At 48.2% G+C, this 24,708-nt stretch overlaps 1 protein-coding gene across 1 annotated transcript in view; it reads right to left on the minus strand.

Moving 5' to 3' along the window:
* Window positions 1-10,713: 10,713 nt before the first annotated feature.
* OTULIN (OTU deubiquitinase with linear linkage specificity) overlaps window positions 10,714-24,708 on the minus strand; it is a 30,904-nt gene continuing 16,909 nt past the window's right edge. The window contains exons 5-7 of the mRNA XM_019797837.2: window positions 21,156-21,281; window positions 18,295-18,564; window positions 10,714-16,078 (exon numbers count right to left, since the gene is read on the minus strand). Coding sequence (XP_019653396.2) covers window positions 15,884-16,078; window positions 18,295-18,564; window positions 21,156-21,281 — 591 coding nt within the window. The 3' untranslated portion in view covers window positions 10,714-15,883. The remainder of the gene's footprint in view (window positions 16,079-18,294; window positions 18,565-21,155; window positions 21,282-24,708) is intronic.

Genomic DNA, 24,708 nt, shown 5'->3' on the forward strand with positions numbered 1-24,708 from the left:
TCAAACTGAAAAAGCCACCTCTTCCTAAGTCTGGGAAAGATCAGCTAGAGACCCTTCCTGACACAACTAGAAGTGTCATTAGGACCTCAGAGACACCGTCGATGATGAATATCACAAGCCATAAATACGTGGCGACCGTCTCAGAGAACACGGGAAGCCACTCCAGACCCAGACCACGATGACAGAGATTGTGCAGGACGTGTCCAAAACCTGCCTCGAGGCACGCCATACTTCACGCCCTCACACAGGTCCTTCATGTGGGCTGCTTAATGTCACAGCCTACCACACACTCCTTAGCTTCTCAAGCAAGCCCTGGTGCTGGCAGCCTCAGACGGGAAAGGAACACCGCTCCTTCCCACTTCTCAGAGTAAGGAGTGCCATACCTTTGACGTTGCCGACCAAAACAAAGATTCCCCAACGCAGGTTTCTTTTTTATTGCCAGCCGCTCAGCTGACAGATAAAATTCGAAGGGTGTGGTGCCTGCGAGAGTCACATGTCAAGGACCATGAAAAGACAAGGCATGACTTTCTCCATGTTGGATGATACGTGTAGACAGATATAGTCTAAAACGACAGGGGCAAAAAGCCGTTTTTAAATGCTGAGAAATAAGCTGGGGCAGCTCAAAGCAGTCCTTCTACACTGAGGGTACTCCCAGGTCAGAGACCTCTTGGCTTTTTTGAAGGTCCTACGCCAGGTCATTCTAGACATGAAGGTGTCGTGTGCTCTGTTCCACGCAGAGCTCGGAGGCACTGGGCATCCGGTGCCCAAGACGTGAGCGGAAAGAACCAAGCGAGGCTTACTCCAGGAAAGTCATGATGGGGCTGGACCTGTCGGCCATGAGGTTTCAGGGGCATGTTGAGAGATTTGCACGTTGGCCAGAACCCCCCGCCTGATTGGGATTCTTTCCTGTGGGCACGGCAGGCCACTGGTTTACAAAACTGGGTGGAAGCCAGGGATGGCCCCTTGCTGCCTGTGTTGGGCCTGTCTTCTTCCAAAGGTCTTCTGGTTCTATATTTCTGTTTTGTTTCATGGGTCAGCCGAAGCAGGTGGCTTGGCTTTGGAAATGCCCACGGATGGTTGACACCCTCGGAAAGAGTAGCTTTTAGTGTTGTTTAGGATCTATCGGGTGGGGCCAAGGAAAGCTTCGGTATGGTAGCAAATGCACTTTTTCATTCTTTGTGTCCTACCAATAAATAACTTTGGGAGGTGCAGAGGGCAGGGGCCCAGGAGGAGGGAGGTCCAGGGAGGGGCTCCACCGTAGCGCAGCTCCATGGGGCTGAAAGTTCTCCAAACCCCAGGGCACTTCCCAGCCAGGGTCCAACTCTGTGGTCCTCACAGGCAGCATTTTCTGGATCTCTCTCGGGGCTGGGAGAGTCACTACATTTCTCAAATTTGACAAAAGTTCTTCAGTGATAGCTGGGAGTAAGAAATGAAAAAAACTCAGCAGCTCCCTACCCTAATTGTTCCCCATTTGGGGTCGTTTCTTATGGGAAGGAAGGGGGAGGAGGAGAGTAACTTTTCTTTTTTTGTACTCTTAGTCTTTAGAAACAAAACAATTTAAAGACTGAGTAGCTTTCTGACCAGAGTTTCTTTCTTTAATTCAGACTGCAGTGGAAGAGCCAGAGAGGCTGTGTTGCAAGAGAAAAAGTATGTATAATCTTGTAATTAAATGACATGATCTTGAGAAATATGTTCTCATATTTGAAAATCTTTCTACTTCCCTGAATCTCTAAGCAGACCAGGGCCCAGGACAGCATGCGCTGTTGTGTTCCAACCAGCTGGGGCTTCTGGCCTTTTCTTTTGCAGGTGAGCTGACCCCTAAACGCAGGATGAAGTTTTCAAAGTGAGGCACAGCCCAGTGAAGGGGTCTTTTGTGTTCTAAGCCCCGCCCCTTTTGCCGATGGGCGGGGCTTCAGAAGACGGGGCAGTTCCTAGCGTTGAGACGTCTGCAGTCCACGTGCAGCCAATTCCGTGAAACCGGGGGCTCCCGCCTGCCTTCCGGAGATGGCCGCCTTCCGGAGATGGCCGCCTTCCCTCGGTTCTTTCATAAAAAGCCTGTGAACCGTAGAAAAGCATGTTTTTGAGCAACGTGTTTGGCAAACATTCGAGAGGCTCCTGCGGATGGTTACTTTTGAGTCTCTATTTCTGTCATTCGAAGCAGCAAAACATCGCATGATTCATCAGCTGATCCAACCACACATAAAACAGGATGTAGAAGAAATCCGAAGACAAATGGACCGGAAGGCCCTGTTGCTGCCCTTTTAAAGGCTGAACATCTAAAATGAACTGTGCTAATGTTGAAAGTGAGAGAAATTTTATTGTGTAATCAAGACAACCCAAACCCCACGCAGAGGTCAGAAAAGGGGGGGGGGCGTGTAGCTTACTACCTGATCTCCAAAGGGAAAAACAGTGGAGAGGAGGTGTTCTGAGTTGACTTTCTTCCCAAGAGGGGAGGTGGAAACGATGAGCAGCCTGTGCTCCGCAGAGCACCTGAGGTGGGCCTCCTCCGTCATCAGATTGTATTTAAGTCATTCTTTGCCAAGTCCAGGTGATTCCGAAAGATTGTTTCCCTCCGCTTCACGAATCATCAACCAGGGCCCCTAAAAGACGACGTCAGATCAGGCACTTGCACGGATGGCAGTCTGCCACACACGAGGCAGCATGCTTTTAGAAACTTTAAATGCACTTTGCTAACAAGACTTACACCACAGTCTGTGCGTGGACATAGAAACGCACAAGAGCTAGGAACCCTTTCTGTGTCCAGAAATAGAAGTGGTCTCCTTAGGTTAAAGAGAGCTGGAGACAGAACAGCCTGTGTGGCTTCGTGGAAATTCAGCAGCATATGGAGATTGGTTGGCTCCAGAAGACTGAGAGGCAGACGTCCTCCAGCCATGCACCGGGGACAAGAAGCGGTTGCCTTGGAGTTGGGAAACATCACAGCCAGGTGGACTCCGGTTCCCTGAAGTGTGGGGCCGTGACCATGGGGGGCCCACAGTTTGGATGAGCCGGCTATCAAGGTGAAGTTCAGACCAGCCTGGTGGAACAAAGGTATAAGGCATCCATCAGCACCAGTCACCCAGCACCCACAGAGTGGACCAGTCACCACGAAGCAGGCAAGCCCGCCTCCATGAGGCTCGTGGAGGCAGATACACGGTTCCTTTGAGCCAGGCTGTGGTTGGTTTGCTTGGTGATGTATCGAGAACACGAGTATCTAAAGCCCGGATGACCAAGGAGCTCGTCGTAGCGCTTCAGAAATCCTGACAGAGCCACGCATGAGATTCTGTGCGACGCGGACAAGTCCGTGCTCGTTCATTTAAGGAGAGCTTCAACAGCTGTGGGTCTGTAGCGTGAACTTCGGGGCTCTCACACCTTTCCCGCCACACACCGTCACCTGCACGGTGAGAGGCTTGGGCCATCACGGCTAAGGCTCCTTCTGGGGCCCACATTCGGTGTACGATCTAGGATTTAGAACACGCTACCGGGTCCTGTGGTGGAAAGATAAAACTACCTCGTTCTTCATCTCAGATCTGAACATTAGCAGTGATCCAGAATGTTTTTTTAACACAATGAAGTCTACTAGGAGTCATTCAACACGTGCCGTGGCTGCCCATTGCCCAGCTCTTTAGTTTTACATCGAAACTGTGGGTTTCGTGGAAACCAGTCACGTGGAAACATTGTGCAGCGTCTGATTCGAATTGACTGCAGAGGTCACTATAAACCACATATGGCGCTTCAACAAGGGCCGCGTATGTAGTTAATAGAAGTAACTTTTTGCCTTGCTAAGAGCATTTCTATATGCCTTCCTTTTTTGGTTATTTGGGGAGGTGGAATTTACACTCATGTATTGTCAAATAGTTTTTCACGCTCTAATTTTTCTTTAAGTAAAGCTTAAAGTTGGCATACGATTGAGATTGCTCTTAGTCTGTCAATTTTTTAAACTCTGTCAGTCTATTTATACATCCCTAATTACATGGTTTCCTAATTCTAACTACATTTCCCTTTTCTGTCAAATATACAGGAGGCATTAAAATGTTGCCTTTGCCTTGGTAGCTAAAACCTCTAACCACTGGGTTATTTCTCTAAACTCCCTTATTTAAATATGACCTATTGCTTCAAATTGTATTCTATATGAAAATGAATTTTTACTTCCCACCGTTGCAGTAATATTGAAAGTACTTCTCTGAAGCTCAGCTTCTCCCCGCCGCTTCCTGAATGGGGATACCCAACTTAGACGGGCGTCAGGAAAGTAAGAAGGCCAGAACCCGAAACCCCCTCCTGCCCACATCTAAGAGATTCTTGTTCTGATTGACAGCTATGTGAAAAGCATTACTCTTCTTTAAAATGTGATGTCTTAACCTCAAAGAGGGATGGCTCTCCTTCTTTGAACCTCCCATGAGAGATTACAGAGAGAAAGGGTTCCATTACACACCTGTAATTAATAGGGTTGGAAGAATCCCACTGCCCTGCCTGAGACTGCATCTGCTTTATTTCCTGTCTTTGGGTTAAAATCCCAGATCTCATGCCTTGACCATGCGTCCCTGTTACTGCCTCTAACACTGCCATGTTTTTCAAAGAGGTCATCACCTTTCTTGCCATCCATGGCGCGTGGGCTATGGCCTGTCTTCTTGCCCAGCTTGAATGTCAGCTCGTGGCGCTGTGCTGGCCCAAGCATCCTCCATTTTCCCATGGGGAGCAGTACTATCGTGAGATGCAAATCTGCACCCCTTTCATGCTTTCTCCTGACATCCCAGATGAATTACATTATCATCCACCCAGAAACCAACTCCATGACACTCCTAACCCATACCAGCAGGGTCCCACTAACCACCAGCTGTCCTCCCTCCTCTCATTCTCTCACTTCTGTCCCCCCTCTGCATCCTCTTCAGTCCCACTGGCTTAGCTCAGGTGCTCCTGGTCTCCTAGGGCCGGATGATGCAGGAGCTTTCTCAGGCTCATCTGTCCCCCTGGACTACAAGGTAAATGTCACCTCCTAGAGTTTTTGCAGTGCACAACCTGCACAACCGTTCCCAGCAGCCTGCCCACCTCTCCTCACCTCCACTCTATGTCACACATTGCAGAGGACTTTTAGTGTTCATACTGGTCTGCTTCATTTACAATGACTGAGAGCTTTTAATCCAGAGGCTGTTCAAATAAACCATGAGACGATTCATGGTTTTGAAACACCTGCCTCTAATCTCTTTGCCTGTCTGTAAATTATCCCAAACCACCCACACCCACATATTATACAACGGTAGCAATATTCCAAAAGGCTTACCCTTGTGATAGGTAGTTAGAATATATTCAAAGATACGATGTCCTGGGCTTTTTTTCATGTAGTTAATATCATGTAGAAAACTATGCCCTCTTCCAAACTATCCTTTTGAACTCTTAAAGGCAACACTTGAGTGGGGGGGAAGGTTGGCTTTGCTTGTTTCTTTAATTCACCCCATGAGCTCCAGGCTTCTTATCTGAACCACACAAGCCAATAAATACTGTGTTACTTTCACAGCTCAATACACAGGTCTTTGCACAAAAAGAAAAGGGAAAAAAAAAAAAAAAACATAGGAGCTGTGAATCCTCATTCTATCTTGGCTGCTGACTAGTTTTGAGTCGGGCAGGTTACTGGCTGCCTCCAGGTTGGCCTTCTCTGCTCTGGAACGAGATCCCGTCCAGTTCTGAGCTAGCACGGCGGCAGGGTTTGCCGAGCCCGATCTCCAGCTGTGCGGGCAGACGGAGGTGCGTGGCTGCTGGGCCTCCGAGCAGCGTCCAGCTGCCTCGGTCAGTGACTCCACACTCTCTCCTGCCGGCCTGCTTTCAGCAAAGACCAACTTCCACAGCTTTCAGGAAACGAAACGACAGCCAATCTTGTCTTCGGTTCAGATACTCCAGATACCCTTGAGTCCAAAGGCCAAAACAGAATGAACAATAAGTACCCAACTGTATACTGCCCGCCNCCGGCCCCCAGCCCCCAGCCCCAGACACTGTAAGGACACCTGCTTGTAGGTTCGTGCAGCCAAAACCCAGAAGTGGTTTCTGCCCGTGACAGGCAAAGCCACAGCCCCCCCTCGGCTGCTCTGCCTTTCCCCCAGATGCTGCCCGGCTCTGCTTGCAGCCTTCCTCACCCTACAGCTGTGCTGGTCAGAGCTGTGGATTCTGCCGTCTTTGGAAAAGAACACAAATGCCCCCCTGCCACCTGCTGCCAGCAAAGTTGGGAAGCCAGTCCGGCATGCTCCCCGGTGATGTCATCCAGGCCTGTCTCTAGTTCCACAGACACACTGGGGATCCCCAGGGCAGTTTTTCCAGCCCGGACTTGTTCCTGCATTTCAGACCAGTCACCTGCCAACCTCTCCGAGGGGTCCCAGAGGGGCCTAGGCCTTAAACCCTGCACAGTTTCTCACCACCCTGTCCCTGTTTCCTCCGGACTTCTGTCTAGATGAGTCACATTATCACCCACCCAGAGGCTGCCTCCATGCCCCACCCCTCCCTCAATCAAGTCTCGAACCCTGGCAGTTCTCTCTCCTAGTAGCTCTCACTTCTGTCACTCCTCAGCATCCTTAGTCCCTCTGGCTTAGCTCAGGTGCTCCTGGTCGCCCAGGACAAGATGCTACAGGAGCCTTCAGGCTCATGTGTCCCCCTGGGCTGTGAAGTGAATGACACCTCCTGGAGTATCGCAGTACACAATCTGCCCAACCATTCCTAGCAGGCTGACCACCTACCCCCACTACCTCCTTGCTTTTCCAAGCTGGCCCTTCCTCTCACTCTAGGCATTGGCTTGCTACAAGGAGGACCTCACACTTAACATGGGTGGGCCCCGGCTGAGCTTGGGTTACATGTCGTAAACAGGCCCCAACCAGAAAGCAGGATGCTAACAGCCACTGAGAAGCAGCATTACCAGATGGGGACTCCTGTAGGAGCCCAGCCTCCTGCTCCGGGTGTCTTCATGCCTGGCCCATTCCAAAACCTGCTCCCTCTTTCATCCTCACCCACGGCAAGGGCATAAAAGAACAAAGAGCAGATACTCAGATAATTTGAAAGATAATTTGAGAGATGGTTTCTTTGCAGAGTTATAATGAGCCCTTGTCCTCCTCAGGGATGTGTGCACATGTGTGAGTTGGGGACACGGGTCCCTCAACACCTTAAGCCTAGTGATAGGGCTCTTCAGGAAACACTGCGAGCTTGAAATGGGCCCTTAGAGGTGGGGTCTCAGTGTTCTGGTGTCTGACTCCCCTGTCAAATCTGCCAGAAGAGAGGGCCAAGGGAGAGGCGGCATCGGGGCTGGCCGGCACGTGCCAAGGTCGAAAGGGCAGAAGTTGCAAAGGCTTCCCCATGGGCCAGACGTGAGCTACACAGATAACAAGCTGACCTGGGCCTTCTTGAGGTCCTGAGGGGGCAAACAGGCTTAGAAGAAGGAAGCTGGAGCTATCACTGGATTCCTAGGAGCTGCGAAGAAGGGGTTGTGGGTAGGAGTGAGGGTTAGCCACATCGAGGGAAGTGCTCATCCCAGCCTGAGCCAGGGGCCTGAGGAGGGGCAGAGGGGTCTCCAGAGACCCCTGCAAGTACCCCACACCACAACAAGAGAATGAGAACAACGTCCTGGCCTGGCCCAGCCGGTTTGGGACAGCGAGCATCTGCCTCTTTCCTCCTGCTCCAACTCCGGAGGGCCAGTGGGGCAGTGACTCCTCGTAGCTCTGACTCTTAGACGAGATGGGGTGTCCCAACGTCTGAACAGGAATCACATTTGGCAACATAAAATGGATGTGAGCTTTTCTTTTTTTTTTTAAGATTTATTAGAGAGAGAGTACAAGAGAGAGCTGGAGGGGGGGTGGGGCAGAGGGAGAGGGAAAGAGACTCTGCACTGAGCACAGAGCCCAACACGGGGTTCGATCTCACAACCCTAAGATCCTGACCTGAGCCAGAATCAAGAGTCAGATGCTTAACTAACCACAACTGCGCCCCCCCCAGGGCCCTCCTGTAAGCTTGCTTTGTTATTTAAGGGTGCTCAGGAGAGCCAGGGATGCCCAGAGTTGAGTTTTCATCCAGGGGCGGGGGAAGCTCTCCTATTGATTACCTCTTGAACAGTGGAAAACAAAACTGCTTTTGAAAGGGGGGGACAGGCAGTTGGAGAGGGCCCAGGAAGGACAGGGAGGGGAAGACTGGGCCAGCTCAGCCTTGCATCTGGAATTTGGAACTGTGCCCGCCCAGAGCAGGCACTCTTTGGAGAAAAAGAAGGCATTCCCACCTTCCTCCCTGGAACGTGCAAACCCCAGGACACCTGTGCAGTGTCCCCTTCCTGAGGGGACTCACCTCCAACCCCACTTCATACTGATGAAGGTCAAGCCCTCCGTGAACTAAGATTACCTAAACCAGCTGTCAGTGGCAATCAAAGAATTCAACACCGATGTGTGATCACCCATCGGCCTTCCCTTCTCGATGTTTCCTCCCCTAAATCTCTGTGAAATACAGAAATGAAAACCAAAGGTTTTCACAGATGACAGTCTAGTTAGAGAGTATGGCAGACGGGCAAAGGACGTGAGCTCCCAGAAAAAGACCCATGAATGGCTTCTAAAAACAAAACTGGTTCAGTCTCTCAGTACAGGAACGCAAACTGAATGTCCAACCACCAACTCAGCAAAGACCAAACACTACGATAGAGCTCAGCGCTGGCAGGGGCCTAAGGAAATTGGCACCCCTAGTCCCCAATGCAACTGTCCACCAAGGGCACCTCTTCAGCAGACACTTTGGCAAGATGTTTCAAGCGTACACTCAACCAGGGACATTAACGTCATGGGTGAACATGAACAAAGCAGGAAAGAAATCCAAATGACCAATAAATATCTAGGAAAAATGTCCATTACCAGAATCAAAAGCCAATTAAAACTAGATGTCTCTCTTTCCACTTTTTTTCTTGCTGAATCGTCAAAGTTAAAAATAAAATCACACTTAGTATCACTCAGGGAACAACAAAGCAGGCCCTCCAGCACCTCCCGGTGAGCCTGAAAATTCTTGCAACTTTTTTGGAGGGCGGCTGGGAAATAATGTTTAAAGAGCTTTACAGATGTTGAATCTAGTAATGCCTAAAAAGATTCATGAATGAGAATGTTTATTATAGCATTACTTATAATTATGAAAACGAACTTTTCAGGGGCGTTACCTGTATGCTTTTAAAAGATATTTTTGAAACCTTACTAGCATACCGTGTTCCTCACGACCTGGCACAACTGAGATGTGATCTTCAGGGACATAAACCAACAATTACCATGGTGTTGGCCCTTTATGTTCAGTGTTCTCTCCGAGATTTTTGAAGAGTGCCATCTCCCCAGTGACAGCACAGCATGTGCTGACCTGACCACATTACATCTGCCCTAAACTACGTTCTAGTTCTTCTTGATCAGGGGAGATGGCACCGGAAGGATGTGGAAGGCACTGTCCTAAGCTATAATAAACATTCTACGTTGTAACAGTGCATGCCAAGGCCCATCACCACGGCCACCAAACTTCTCAACCACCCTGCGACAGCAGAGGGCTGGGCTGCCAGGTGGAGGGAAGGGCAGAAAAATCCTCACTCACTCTGGGAAGCTGAGACAGGTGGGTCACTCCAGGCTTTTCCACCCGAAAGGCCAAAATCTGTTCTGCCTCTTCTGGGCCAGAAGTCTAGAATCAACCCTCCAGACCCAAAGTCAGAAGGTCATTACCAGGCCACCCACCCTGTGCCCCGACAAGAGGCAGGGGTAGAAGTGGGAAAGGGAGACAAATAATTTAGAGGCCCTCGAGAAAGAATGCCCAGAAGGTCTTGAGCAAGAGAGCGAGCAGTGAAAATGGACCGTATAAACACACGCTCACTTTAACTGCACATGACACAGACGGTTTTTTATTTGATGGGGGAGAATATTCCTAAGGGCTTCCCTAGCACCGCCAGCCTGCACCCCTACTTTTCTCTACACTTGCAGGGTGGCGGGAGGCCATGGAGAAATGCCAGAAACACGGCCCTTAGAATTGAGAACACCGTAATTCAGGAAAGTAGAGGGAAGGTGTATTCACAGAAGACGTTGTGTTGCTAAACCATCCGAATGGTGCGCTGGAGGAGTGCGGTCGGCTGTGGCTGCGGACCCCAGGACGGTCTCGGCCACCCACTTCCAGCCCGGCGCCCCTTCCGGATGGGTGCCCGCCCCCACCGAGCATTCCGCAGAAGCCCTGCACCACTTTGCAAACAGACTCCCAGACTCAGTTCTTCGACTCACGGGAAGGCACTCTGCGGACTCAAACTCCACTCTCTGGCCCCAGGAATACCTTTGAAAGCCCGGTGTTCCCCATCTTGCGATCACCCCCTTCCTTCAGGGAGGTCTAACCTGCACGCAGTGCGTACATGGTTCCCACTGTGCTGCTTCTGGGTGCACGAGCGTCGGTGAACACCCAGAATGTCACAGGTCCCACAGGCCTCTCCTGGGCAAACGCCGGCAAGGCCGGGGCTGGACTGCGGCTGCGGCCCTGCTCTGCAGGCCAACGGGATCTGCCTCGGAGGCTCTGTGAGTGCGGGCGCCTCGCTCCACCACGACCATGGCAAGAGGACAGGTACTGAATCCAGACCCGCATCCAGAACGAGGCGCCTAATTATTCTGCAGCACTTACTTATGGGCTTGACACCTTGAAGTCATGGGCATCACAGACCTGTCCCGGGGGGTGCGAGTCCCCAAAAGCAACACAGCAACACAGCCAGGCTTCTGATCTTTTATTTTCTACGTTTATTTTTGGTTAATTGTACAATCCTCAGTGGCCAGGTTTGCTAAAGGGGATCAACAGTGAAGCCCTGAGTCAGCTCAGCCTCCAGCAGTGAAGACCTGTGTCAACAAGTCCCTGCCCCCCGAGCCAGGCACCCCACCACAGCTGCAGGTGGGGAGCACGCCCTACCCGGACTGGAGCCTCAGGAGCACGTTTCTTAGAGCACAGGTTTGTGACAGATGCTGACATTTTACAGTGTAAACAGAGGAGACTTTGCTGAGCAGGCCCAGGTGAGCAGGCCCAGGCTCACGCAGGGAGCTCCGGGCCAAGCTCCCCTCCCCCCAACAGCCCAGCCTGGGGAAGGAAGACGCATTGCCGAAGGCAGAGGTCGGTAGTTATCCTCCTCCAAATTCACAATACAGAAAGTCAGAAGCTGCTCAATTGCAGGTAACAATACCACAACATTCTCATAAAAACAACGGAAATGAGGAGGGAGCTCATTAAATACATTCATTTTGGCTTTGTGCCCACATGGAAATACTCAGAAGTGATCGACCGCCCCGTGCACTACGGTGGCTCCTGTAACATATGTTAGCACCATTTATGGGTGTACAGATCAAGGCGTTTCTCATTATAGAAAAGCTCTTAAAATCTAAGTACAAAAAAATTGATTTTGAAGTTCGTAAGGAAGCTCAACTACCCCTGGTTACTAGGAGAGTGACCGCTAAGACCAGATATTTGGAGCCCCATATCCTTTCCTTGCATTAGCCACACTCTGACGATTTCATTCCTGACCCAAGCGAGGTGACCGAAACAAGACTCCAGCCAAGGTTCTCCTCCATGAAAAGCCCTGGCTAGTCCTGAGCATTCAAAATATTTAAATACACGGGGGGCCATAACGCCTGGGAACAGAGGCATTATGGGATAGAATGATTTGCTGATAAGGTATTTCAATGCAATTACCACATCTAGAGTTCCAGACCGAACTAACCCATTCCACCATTCCCAGTAACCATTTCAGTTCACCATGGGAACAAGACTAGTGAGACAACTGCCCTCAGGCCCTCCGCAGGGCTGCTGGGCCCTGTGGGACCTGGGCGCCGACCAGCTGGCACGCACCAGCCCCTCCGCTCAGAGCTGCGCCCAACGGACCCTACTGCCCCCAAGCCCGCAGACAGCCTGACCAGCTTAGTGCTGTGCTCTTCCAGGCCCCAAGTTATCAACTCAGCGACAAAGGCTTTAATCATCAGCTGCCCTGGTCTATTTGCACAACTCAGAACTGGCTCCCTAGTCTCTCTACCTTCTCAGAAGAGATCACCAAGGCTTTCCAGAAGAGTTAAGCACTACAAATTACACTTCCATGAAACAGGGAACTTCATACGTTTTAGGAAAAGTGATCAGCAGAATCCATACACAGAAGTCCTACTCATTCAGATTTTCATCCACATGTAACACAGGCCGGGAGGTCTGTCAGGCATTTGTTGTTTTGTCTTTCGGTTTTGTTTTGAAGTAGGGTTCACACCTAGCACGGACCCCAACGTGGGCAATGACCTGAGCCTCGATCGAGAGTCGAGCATTTAACAACTGAGCCACCCAGGCGCCCCTGTTGTTTTAAGTGACATTTTTACTCTAAAATCAGTTCCTTTTTCAATTCACTTCTTACAGTTCCTTGGGCCATTTTTGTAAGTTACTTGACACTGTGCCCTGTCTTCTGCTGAAGGATCTGGGGATTCTATGCCTTTCACACATTCTTCAGATGCACTTCACACACACTGAGGACCTCCTTTTCATTGTGTGTTAAGTAGTCGCGGGCTTTTTTTTAAAAAGACATTTATTTCTATGTATGCCTACAAACAGGATTCCCTGGAGGGTTAGACTTCGGAAAATACTACTGGGCTTTCAAGGGGGTTACCTGCAAAGTACTGCTTAATAAAGAGAGAAAATGAAATAATCAAACGTTATTTTAACATCAGAAAGAGGAGACAGCCAGAAGTCTACTGGAGTCCGATGCATCTGCAGCAACAGCAAGAGGCCAGAGCAGTAAAGGCAGGAGAGCGAGCGCGTAACAGCTGCTCCCCGGGCCTTCGGGAAGCAGACCTCGGAAGGAGGTGGGACAGCACCTTGGTGGGAGGGGTAGGGCAGGAGGGAAAACACAGCCTCTTACAGAAAAAGAAAAAAAAAAAAAAAGCACATATAACCCCACAAAAGATGTTTCTTCTGACAGAGGTGTTAAGACTCCTATGGCCTGAGATTTTTACCTGCTAAGCTCGACACCTGGAAGGAACCGAAAAATGAAAAGATACCAAGGCAATGCCTGAAAACTTGCATCAGACCTTACTGAACTCAATACCCAACATAAAATACATGCGTCAATAGCTCCACAAGGAGAGCAGGGTCAGTCCTGTTCGGTGTGTCTGAAACATTTTCGGACGTGCTGTACTCAAAGGAAGAGGAACCGCAAACACTTCAGATCAAACCCCACCGCCGTCTGGATCCCAAGTGCGAACCCACACCTGGGCCTCTCATCCTCCACTGTGGTCATCGCTGTTCTGCATGTAGGAGTGGAATCAGTGCGTGCTGTGTATGCAGAAGGAGCTAAGCAGGCGAGGCGAGGAGCCAGAAGAGATCCTGAAGAAGCAAGATCAATTCCAGAGAACTTGCTATAGGGAAAGTCTTTCAGGTTTAAACGCACTTTAAGTAAGCCCAAAACTGTAAGTCACGCCTGCCTAAGCTGGAGATCATCTTTCTGCCCAGACCACAGGGTCCAAATCTCGGACCTCTTGCAATCAGCTCTGGGAATGAAAGCAAGCCCAGTGTAGTTACCACTGCTTTCTCTTTTCCTAGGACAAGTATCATTTTAGAGACCTCTCTAAATAGACTATCCTGCATCCATTTTGGTCTCAGTGCAATTGGTATCTCCGGGTCCGGCCAGCCTGTGACCAGGAATGATGTATGGAATTAAGATTCTGGGCAACTGAAGTTGCATGTTACAATGAAGAAATGTTATTTTTTAAAGTCAGCCAATCATTTATATTCCCCGAAGTAGTGTTTCTTTGAAAGCTTTGCCTCTCTGATGCTGTGATCCCACTAAGCCAGCATGACAGGCTGAGAGCGAAGTCCAATAAGGCCTTGGGTCAGAAAGCCACTTTAACGTGTGCCTTCAAACTTGCATCATTGTGGTGGTGAGGACCACAGTTTCCACACACTCTACCAGTATCACACAGGAACAAGAAAAAAGTATGCATGTAAACAATTAAGTTGCCCAAAAGTCCAGTTCCAGTTCACGAAGATTAGAACATTTTCATGATGCAAAGACAGATGGTCTTGAGTATTACTAAACTGAAGAGTAGGTATGGACCAACAGTCAGACTCGGTGCACCCCCGGAGGACAGAGACCCCCACTGCCTTGCGCCAAAACATTTTAAGTGTGCTTTTAAAAATGTTCGAGAATGAACAGTAAGCATTTCCTATTGTACAATTACAAATACGAAAATGAAGCATCAAAGCCAATAAGAAGTCATTATTATTACTTTAATTTGGCTTCTAGGTACCTCCCTATTCGAGGCACCATTACATTTCACAGTGAAAAACACAAAGCCTCTCTAACGCATTCACGCACATTCGGAGCAGAACCCGATTCAAACACTCTAAACAATAAACACCTCCCCAACTGTGGTGAATATTACTGATGAGGTAATGGGAAACTACTCATGCAATAGTCTGCATAGTTTTGTGTGTCCTCTGAGTTTTCTCAAAAGAGTTCTAATTTTTAAGTATAAGGCAAAACTTACATTTTCAAAAAAGGTTTGCCACTCCCCAAAACCATGTGATAGCTTAGTAACTATATTAAATGGAACCAAGTGAAGATTTTAATTATTATAAAATAAAGCTTGGAACCTCAGGGTGACACTACCTTCACAGACGCTGAGCCCAGGCAGGGGCTGCCCAGACAGCACGGAGTGATGTGCCTGGTCCCTGGGAACCACGGACACAGCCCACGGCCCCTGTGGGTGACTCCAGCCCTAGCAGCGTGCAACCAGGCCTCACCACCAGGAACACTCCCTCCTCCCTCAGGCTTCCCGAACCAAACCACAGGCTCACAGCCGATGCAGCTCGGCCCCACTTCCGTACTTAGTTTTGGGGCTTGCTTCTGATTCATCTTACTCATGAAAAATCTTAGACACTTTGCTATTACCCACCCCCCGGCAGGAACGCGAATTTGGCACTGGAAGCATCCTCAAAAACACCCCGTGGGAAGAGCACAGAAGACACAGATCCAGCTCACCCCCACCCCTGAACTCAGCGCTGAGTGCCTGAAGTCATCGGGCCCTGGCTTCCTCCTCTCAAGAGCAGATGATCTCTGCGCTGTTCTGACTATAAAATGGCGCATCTATGAAACGGAGCATCATCGACAGTCTGACGCCAGAGCTCATCACAAGCAGCGCTCACCCAGCTGACAGCACCGTACCTGCATGAGGCACCTGACCAGGTGTGGCCGTGACCTCAGGCACCTGTCACATTCTCAGATCAGGAGTTCCAGGTGCCGTCACATCCCTTCTGCAGCTCCTTCTCCAGCCTTTACATAACTCCTTTTTGGACCCAGTTTTTAATCTTCTGTGAGACAATCTGCTTAGAATAGCTTTAATTAATATGTAAATCCAAACCACTGCTCGACAAGACTATCAGAGGACGTTATGACTGTGCCACTAACAGACTCCAGCCCAGAGTTACGCCATGTCAGCTGAATTGCATAGAAGGGCACTACAGAGACCCATTACCACCAAAACAAAACATTACTATCTTAGAAAAAATGGAGAGCCAGTTTACAATTAAAGAGAGTTTGATTCTGAGACACAAAGAACACATTCCTCTCCAAAATGAGTCTTCTCTGATACAAAAGATTTGTTTTATGGAGAAGATGTAGTTTGTACCTTCCAAAAGAAGTGCTCTGAAGGCCCCCCGGAAACATATTGCATCAAAGTTGAGGGAAAACACTTGGTTAATTCTTATTATCAAAAGTTGTCTACAGAACAACCCAGTCCAGCCTGGCTCACAGGGCCCAAGAGTTCCCACAGGTCATTCTAAGAGCCCCTGAGGCCCAAGGCCCGAGCCAAGGAGTCGCCCGTGCAGCTCGGCCGTGTCGCCAGGCTGTCCAGGTGCACGTCCCTCACAGACTCGTCTCCTCGCACACTCTGACGGGGATGTTGTAGTGCCGATCATCTTCGGCGATCAGGGTCACCACCGGCCAGTCCAGGGGCGGATCAGTGGGGTAGACCGTGATGAATTCTTCAGTGCTGTATTTGGACAGCCGGTACACCTGAATGGTGTGGCGCACAGCGTAGGCAAGAAGGAACATTTCAACCTGGGGAAGAGCACAAAGAGGTGAGTGGAGGGAAGGCACCGTGCAAGATGCAGCTCCCCACCTGCGCCACCCCCGCCCCCGAGTTCCAGGCAGGCACAGCCCCGCCACCCCGCGCCCCTTCCTCCTCTGCGTGGGCCCGGCCCCCGCCTTCTTGACACGGTTGTCACAAACAAGCGCATCATCAAAAGTGGACTAAATATCTGATAAGTGACTCGTATCCAGAATATATAAAGAACTTTTATAACTCAACAATAAAAAAAAATGATCAGTTTAAAAACTGGGCAAAGGAGCTGAATAGAACAGACAATAATCCAAAAAGGATATGCAAATAGGCAGTGAGCAGGGAAAAGTCATGAGAGGAACGCACACCAAAGCCACAATGAGATTCCCCTTCACACCCACTAGAACAGTTATAATCAAACAGATAATAACGGGACATAACTACTTCACAGGTACCAAGTTTTCTTCTGGGGTGATGAAAATGTTCTGGCACTTGATAAATGTACTAAGAACCTCTGAGTCATATACTTCAAAACGGTTAATTCTATGTGTGAACTTCAATTTAAGAAAAAAAGTATATCCCAGGTATCTACCCAAGAGCAATGAAAACATGCGTCCACGCAAAAAGCCTGTATATAAATGTTCACAACAGGGTTACTCATAATAGCTAAAAAAGCAGAACGACCCCAAGTGTCCATCAGCTGACGGATGAATGCGGTCTGTCCACACGACACAACGTTGCTTGTGACGCGTGCTGCAGTATGGACGAGTCTTGAGAACATGATGTGAGTGAAAGCAGCGAGTCACAAAAGACCACATATTGTATGATTCCACTTCTACAAAATGTCCAGAATAGGCAAATCTACAGAAACAGAAAGCAGACTAGTGGCTGCCTGGGGCTAGGGGAGGGGGAATTAGTACTCACTAGTATGGGGTTTCCTTAATTGGTGATAAAAGAGTCTAAAATTAGACTACAGTGATGGCTGCAAACTCTATAAACACACTAAAACCACTGAGTTGCACACTTCAAAAGGATAAACTTTATGGTATGCAAATTATATCTCAACACAGCTGTTATGTTTTAAAAATGGGACTTGCCATCACAGTAGACTTTGTGAGGACTCCGCACAAGAACGAACTTTGGTCTAATATGCAAACCACGCTGCCCCAGGCTCCGTCCTGAAGGGAGGGGCTGCAGTTCGGCAGAGAGAAGGAGCCTACACTCTGAGGGCAAGTACTTGCCGGACGCAATCCTCTTCAATCCTGCCTGACCCCGCAGGACCATCGGCATTCACCCTTTGCTACACACCACAAAGGTCGCACTTCGGATGCACAGCCTTAACTACTGCTTCAGTAGCCGGCTAGTCCGCCAACAAAGACTTAGGCTTCTTAAGAGAACATCATGAGCACACACTAAAGATGTGCGGTGAGTCACAGGAGAGCACTGCACTGGGACTCCGCAGAACTCCCAACTTAGCATATGTGTAAAAGATCCAAGAGCAGGCTGCTCCCTACTGGCTAAGGTGACTCCAATTCTATTTTTAAAGGACACTATCTAATACGGCTCTGGCTGCCAAGATTAAATAGTTAAGACCCTTTGCTTCATTTATTTGTAGGCTGCCAGGGGCAAGGGTACCGATCCCATCCAGCATCCTGCAGAAGCAGCCCAGGCTGAAATGAACGTGGCTACAAAACGGACCCACAGTTCTTCTGCCCTCCTCACTTGAAAAGGTGGATGGAACTTAATGCTCTCCCCGAGTGTGGGATGGATTTAGTGACCTGTTTTTAAAGAACAGACTATGGTGTAAACAGCAGCGTATAACAAGATGAGATCATAAAACACACTGTGGCTTCTCCCTTGCTCTCTTCTTGGATCACTGCACTGTCTAGGAGAAGCCAGCCATCGTGTCCCAAGGACACTAATCAATGCTATGGAAGGGCCCATGTGTCAGGAAACCAAACCGTCCTTCTAACTACCCATGAGGCCTATGCCAACAGCCAGGTGTTGTGCTACGTTGAAAGTGGATCCTCCAGGCCAGTCGAGCCCTCAGATGATTGCAGCCCTGAATAACACAGGACCGGAGCCTCCTGAGACCCCGAGCCAAACCCACACAACTAAGGCACTCCAGAATTCTTGACCTACAAAGGCTGTGAAATAAAGTTTAACGATTAAAGCTGCTATTTTGGACTAATACACATGTAAAGGCACAGCTCACCTGTTCAAGGCCACCGGTGTGTCCCACCTGGTTTAGATGGTTCCTTAGCAGCTGTCCAGGATCATTTGATGTGTCCCGAGCAAACAGAAGCACAGAGAAAAATGGTACTTCTCTTCCCTTCTCTTTATCATCATATAGTTCAATGGCTCTGTTTAGCATTAGAAATTTTACAGCTTCATAGAGGCTATACTCCTCTTCCTCATTTGTGAACAGTTCATCACAAGCTATCTGCCTTGCTTCGGCAGTCCTTAGTTCCGCCAAGCCTGCCCACTACAACAAGAAAGTTACGTAACAATGAAATGTTTGTTCTAAAGCCCCTAGTATACTTCCGTACTATGAGCACAAAATTATTTTCAAAAGTAGGCAACTCGGGTCATGTACCAATGCTCACAACACTCAAGTTCCTAGCTCCAACGACGGCACTCTTCCGACGACGCAGATTCCTTACTCAGCTGTTTCCCCGCAAATTTGAAACAAAAGTGCAACGCACTAAGGAGAAGCACTGAGGCCATGGAATGGACCTGTCAACCCTAACTTCCTAGACAATGAAATTGGACCAGTCCATCAGAAATACTTACGGAGGAGCTATGTGGTACATGTGTGAGGGCAGCTAAAATTACACCTGCCCTTAAGGGGTTTACGGGAGCACTTACCACCCAGAAACACCAAGCCAACCTGCAAAAATGAAGATGGGCAAGGAAGACTGTGAGGTCTCTTGTATGTTCGTTTACTAAACTCATCCCTCTAACCTCCTAAAAATATACATGGAGTTTCAAATGAATACATCCACTCTAGGAATTTTTACTAAGAATAAAGCAGAATACTAGGTATACAGCTAACATAGGCAAACTCTTAAAATGAACAAAAAAACCCCGTAAACATAGGTGCTTTTAAGTTAAAGTGAATGAGGACAAGAGATACCAACATGAACTAGTCCTTATGAATAACCAGTAACTACTGCTCCTCTCAAAAACCATTAAAATTCTAAATTCAACAGTACATTTTAATGGTAATGACTGTACCACAGGATTCTCTTCAATATGTGGTTGAAAGCTGGAGCATCTCCTATTTCCAGAAGTAGACCCAGCTGGCAGTGAAGAGCATGGCTCTAGAGTCAGAGAGTCAGGAGGGAATGAAGTCCTTGCTACCAAGCAGCTGGTGGCTTTTGCTGGGCATTAACAGACACCTGGGCCTTAGTTTCCTCATCTTTAAAATGGGGATAACACAGCAACAACATCTTGGTAGTTATGAGAATTAACAACATATGAAACACTGAGCGCACAGCCTGGCACACAGGAAGTACCAGTAATGCTGGCTTAGATTATTAATGAATAATTTTAATGTTATTGTAAATTGGAAACACTTAAATAAAACACTGCCCCAAATGAGGATCCATTTACAGCACACACATCTAATACAGCAAAAATTACAACTTCACAAGACCTTAAAAGGGAGGAAAAAGAAACTGTCACCAGTGGCTGAGCTGAAGAGCCTTCCTGCTCACTCACACAGCCAGAGCCCTCTCTAGCCCTAACCTAACCTAGATCCTGGGGTCCTGAGCCCCTGCAAACCCCGTGCTCCACTCCAAGAGGCAAAGAGAACAGAATCCCTATTTCCTTCTCTTGCCACAATTTTTTAATTGCTAGACTTCCTTTTTATAGTGTACTTTTCATGAAATACTTACATTCATAAAGAAAAACTAGGTTCCAGGAGGTCAAAAGCCCTCAGTTCATTCACTAAACAATATATTTACCAAATGCCTATTATGTGTCAGGCTTGGTGCTCGACACTGGGTGAAAAGGAATGAGCAGGACAGACTCTCGTGGAGCTGGAAGTCTAACCATGTGGCAGACCATACTGGAGAAAACACATCAACACCTGGGGTAAGTGCTAACGGACTGCTGAAAGCTGTCTGACACTTTCCTCACCAGCCTCCCCTCATCTACAAAGCCCGGAGCAATCAGCAGTGTTCCTGGTGTGGAGAGCTTCAAGCTCTTCCAAGGCAAGCAACCCAGTGGTCCAGGTGGGCCAATGTATAAGCAGGACCTCCAAAACTCACAGAATACTCCAGAAAGGGAGTATTTTAATAACAAAATCATTGGGAATCAGCTGACCAAGTTCTCCCTACAATTCTGTTTCAAAGAAACCCTCAGGACAGTTTTCAAAAGACAAGTTACTAGGGTGCCTGGGTGGTGCAGTTGGTTAAGCGTCTGACTCTTAGTTTCAGCTCCGATCTTGATCTCGGGGTCCTGAGATCAAGGCCCGCCCACCTCGGGCTCTATGCTCAGTTGGGAGTCTGCTTGAGAGTCTCTCTCCCTCTCCCTCTGCCCCTCCCACTCATGCCCACTCTCTCTCTCTAATATAAATCAGTCTTTAAAAAAAGTAAAGACAAGTTACTGAATCTAAATAGATAAATCTTTAAAAAAAATAAAGACAATTTTCTAACAATCATTCAGAAATGAAAACAAGTAAAATAAATAGGGACAGAATCTTAAAACATGAACATAATTGGAAAGAATTTAATAAATATGCATTCACATCATTGATAATACTCTAAGAAATAGAGAGTAAATACAGACTCTCCCTGAAACCTGTCAGTATGACTTAGAACGAAGACCACATTTAAGGTTTCCTTTTAAGAAAGTTAAACATTTCACTAAACATAATAAATAGTGTCGATATCTCTCCGTTTTTACCAAAGACTTCAAAGGAAGAGTTTGTGTTCATTTAAATTATGCTGTCTAACTACCAGCCACGGGCATTTGGAAATCCACCATGTGAGGACTAAGAAGTGGTCTGCCGGGGCGACCAAGAGTGAGAGCTTTGCACTTATCAGAGCAAAAAAGCTACAGATTCCAAACCTTCTTCCTCAGCAACGTGAGGGACTCCTTAATTTTATCAACCAGGTCCTCGTTCTTCCCCTCAAATTTCAGTCCAAGTTTCCACTGCTTGATCCAGTTGTATTTGCTTATGAGTTTTTCTGGTAACTGGATTATCAAGAAACAGAGAGATAAAGAGGTATTAACATTCCAAGAAATCCAGCACAGGATCCCACAGAAACCACAAGGGCCACAAAACCTACCTTTGTGTACAAATTAATTCCCGCACATTTGTCTGCTGGAGGGAAATGGTGGTTCTGGCTGAAATAACAAAGGCACAATCTACCTTGCTCAGCTCTGACCACAGCCAGAACATTCCACAGGATTTTGTGAGGGGACATTAAGGCAGTGTCCAAAACTGTGTCTTCACAAACCACCCAGGTAGCTCCTGGGATCACGGACAGCCTCCCTGCCACTCCCTAAAGCCCAACTTAGGAAGGCCCTTCGGGCAGGCGAGATGGTTCAGGATAAAGTAAAAACCTGACTCTTTCCTGATTAGAAAAATAAAGCCTAACTTCCAACATCACCCCATATCCTCAATAGCTTTAATATTCACAAAAACGTGTATCTAGTTTAATTGCCTCATCAATACAGTGAGATAAAAAACAGAGTGGAGAAGAAGTGGGGGTTAACAGCTGCAGGGGCCCAGCTCATTAAAGAAGTGACAGCTGAGCTACTCCTTTGCCCGGTTCTTTTTCTTTTTTTCCTGGAGCGTGTTTTATTTTTTTTCCCCTCATCATCCACAGAATCTGGAGTCTGCAAAGGCAAGCTGGGACACAACGTGATCGATGACAGCATGGGAACTCCGACACTCCCCACAGTCCTGGGTGTGTCAGGAGAAAATTCATCATGAGGCTGGGCACAGACATGTCCCTTCACTGTCGTAATACCCAGACAGGAAAAGAAAGTTCACCAAGTCAAACGATCATGAGAGGAGAATTCGTTCCTACAGCATCCTACGTGGAACGTGAGCTTATGTTTAACAGTCAAAACTACAGTTTTAAACAAGGCCACACGTGTCCCCCAGGGAATCTAAGACTCTAAAGACCCTTTCACAAATGGTGATCCCAGTTCTACCTTGTCCATCTACAGCCATCATGGGAAACAAAGGTGGTTTCATTCCTGCAAAACACAGAGCCACGCAGGGATATAAATTCCTCTTCAGGTAAAGTTACCACAGTGTCAGTGATTTACAATCACTCACCAAGTCGGGGAGGGGCTGCGTTCTCCCTATCTTATCACCACCACCCCAGCTCCATGCCCACACTGCCCAGCATTTTGGCAACATGTGGGTGGCCTTGCTGCAAACCTTCAGTTCAGGTTTTCAGATTTATCACCAGAACCTAAAATGCCCCCAAGTGGCAATACGCTGAAATCACAGCTGGGCACAAAGGAGAGCACTGAGCGGGAAATATGGGAATGTAAGCTGGGAAATGGAGTAGAGAGAAGCCTGGAAGACCATCGGAGCTCACGTGACATTGTGCACATACCCCAGCAGCAGTCACAACAAGAACTCAATCACTTGGCAGACCCCGAAGTTCTAACTACATACAGGGAAACCTTGAAATAAAACTCCGTCTCCTCATTCCTTCCACGCACTGGGCAAACCGTTGCTAGCGTAATGACCTAGCTCAGGGCTGTAGGCCTCTGGGAGATGGCGGAGACCCTGGGGAAAGTCCGAAAAATGAGGTGTGAAAAAGAAACAACGAGGAAAGAAGAATGCATTCGGAATGATTTATTCAGAAGAAAAAAGTAGATCTAACCTTAAATGCTTTCTAGAGTTACAGTGCACAGAACACACATAAATAACCATTCTTTTCTATGACACACAAAGAGACTGGACTTTTGTCAAAATAAGAGAGATTTAAGTAAGTAACAAGATTTAAACAAGAAAAAATGATTGGAAATATTTCAAAATAAGGTAGGTAATTAATCAGGTTAGATGGAATTTCACTTGTGCCTATACTATAAAATTACCCGTTTTCTCCAGCAAGTGTCTACAATTCTTGACATCATCACCATGATTAAAAGAACTATGGGGTAACAAAGATGTGTCCCCAAAAATAACTCATAAAAAAGAGCTCCGGTAAACAAACACCATCACAGGTACCTCCTGTTCAGAGACATTCTAAAACTTAGTGAAATTGGAAACCAAAGGACCCCTGCCCTGAAGGACACTCCCTCTCAGGGCCCAAGGCGCTGCCCCCAAGTTTAAGAACAGTCAGACCAGCAGCGCCTGGGTGGCTCAGTCGTTAAGCATCTGCCTTGAGCTCAGGGCGTGATGCCAGCATTCTGGGATCAAGCCCCGCATCAGGCTTCTCTGCTGGGAGCCTGCTTCTTCCTCTCCCACTCCCCTGCTTGTGTTCCCTCTCTCACTGCCTGTCTCTCTCTCTGTCAAATAAATAAATAAAAAAAATATTTAAAAAAAAAGAACAGTCAGTCCAAGCCACCTCCAATGCTAGGGTCAGGGTCAGATGATCAACTGCAGTCAAATGCGGAGACTGGGATCTGGACGCAGGGAACGCAAGCAGGGCAGGAGAAGAGGGGCAGCAAGGGCAAAGTTCAATCTCCCAGGCTGAGAAGGAAGCCGGGCCAGAGGAGACAAGCGTGGGCAGAAAGGGGTCTCTTTCGCTGAGCTCAGATTAAGGGTGGGGGCGGGCAGGTCTCTCGGTCTAGCTCTCTGCTTTCCCTGTGATGTTCTGAAACCAACGACATTCTGGGAGAGAGGGAAAATGGCAAAATGCTACAGAGAACATATTTCAATTTGCAAACAGAAGCGGATCAGCCAGCTGAAGGGCGCCTGTCCCTTGGTGACAAAATAGGGCTTCTCTGGGCTTGCCCGAATTCTCGATGAGGTCAAGAGACGCTCAGCCATGCACGGCCTGCAGGCCACTGGCCGAGTCTGGTTCTGAGTGCACAGACTCACGCACACACTTAGATGTCCGGGGACCTCTCTGACCCCAGAAGCAGAAGAGGTGGGTTAACGTCGAGCCAGTGCCGTTCAGGAGGCCCTAACAGCGCAAAACTAGACTCCCTTCAACCTGCCTGCTAAGGGCTGCTTTTCTGTGTCCCTAGAAGTGGTCAGCGCTCCCACACTTCTAAAAGCCCCATGGACACACAATAACCACTGGTGCTTGTGCCGTGAACCAACCAGGACTGAGGACTGTCACCGGGCACAGGGCAGTGGTCAGAAGAGGCCCTGAGTGTTTCAGAAAGATCAAGGATCAGGATAAATGGAGACAGACCCACGGTCACTGGCTCTGCTCCAAGTGTTTCCGATGGCAAGCCTATGCCTTCTTTAACACAAAAAATGTAGACCAAGCTCTAAGGGCAAGCAGGATTTTACTTAATAGGACAGGATACGGGTTATTCTGACGTATCAGGAAAATGAATAAGAACCGACTTTCGTCCCCCAATTCCTGTAAGACTGTCTCGTTAGGCAGAAATAAGGTATCCCTTGATTTCCTTAAGCGAGTATGTTACCAAATAAATATTTTATAGTAAAGAGGTTCTTATTGCAGTTACACAAGGAGTA

This window comes from Ailuropoda melanoleuca, chromosome 3 (genome assembly GCF_002007445.2).
Source record: "Ailuropoda melanoleuca isolate Jingjing chromosome 3, ASM200744v2, whole genome shotgun sequence".
Classification (NCBI taxonomy): Eukaryota; Metazoa; Chordata; class Mammalia; order Carnivora; family Ursidae; genus Ailuropoda; species Ailuropoda melanoleuca.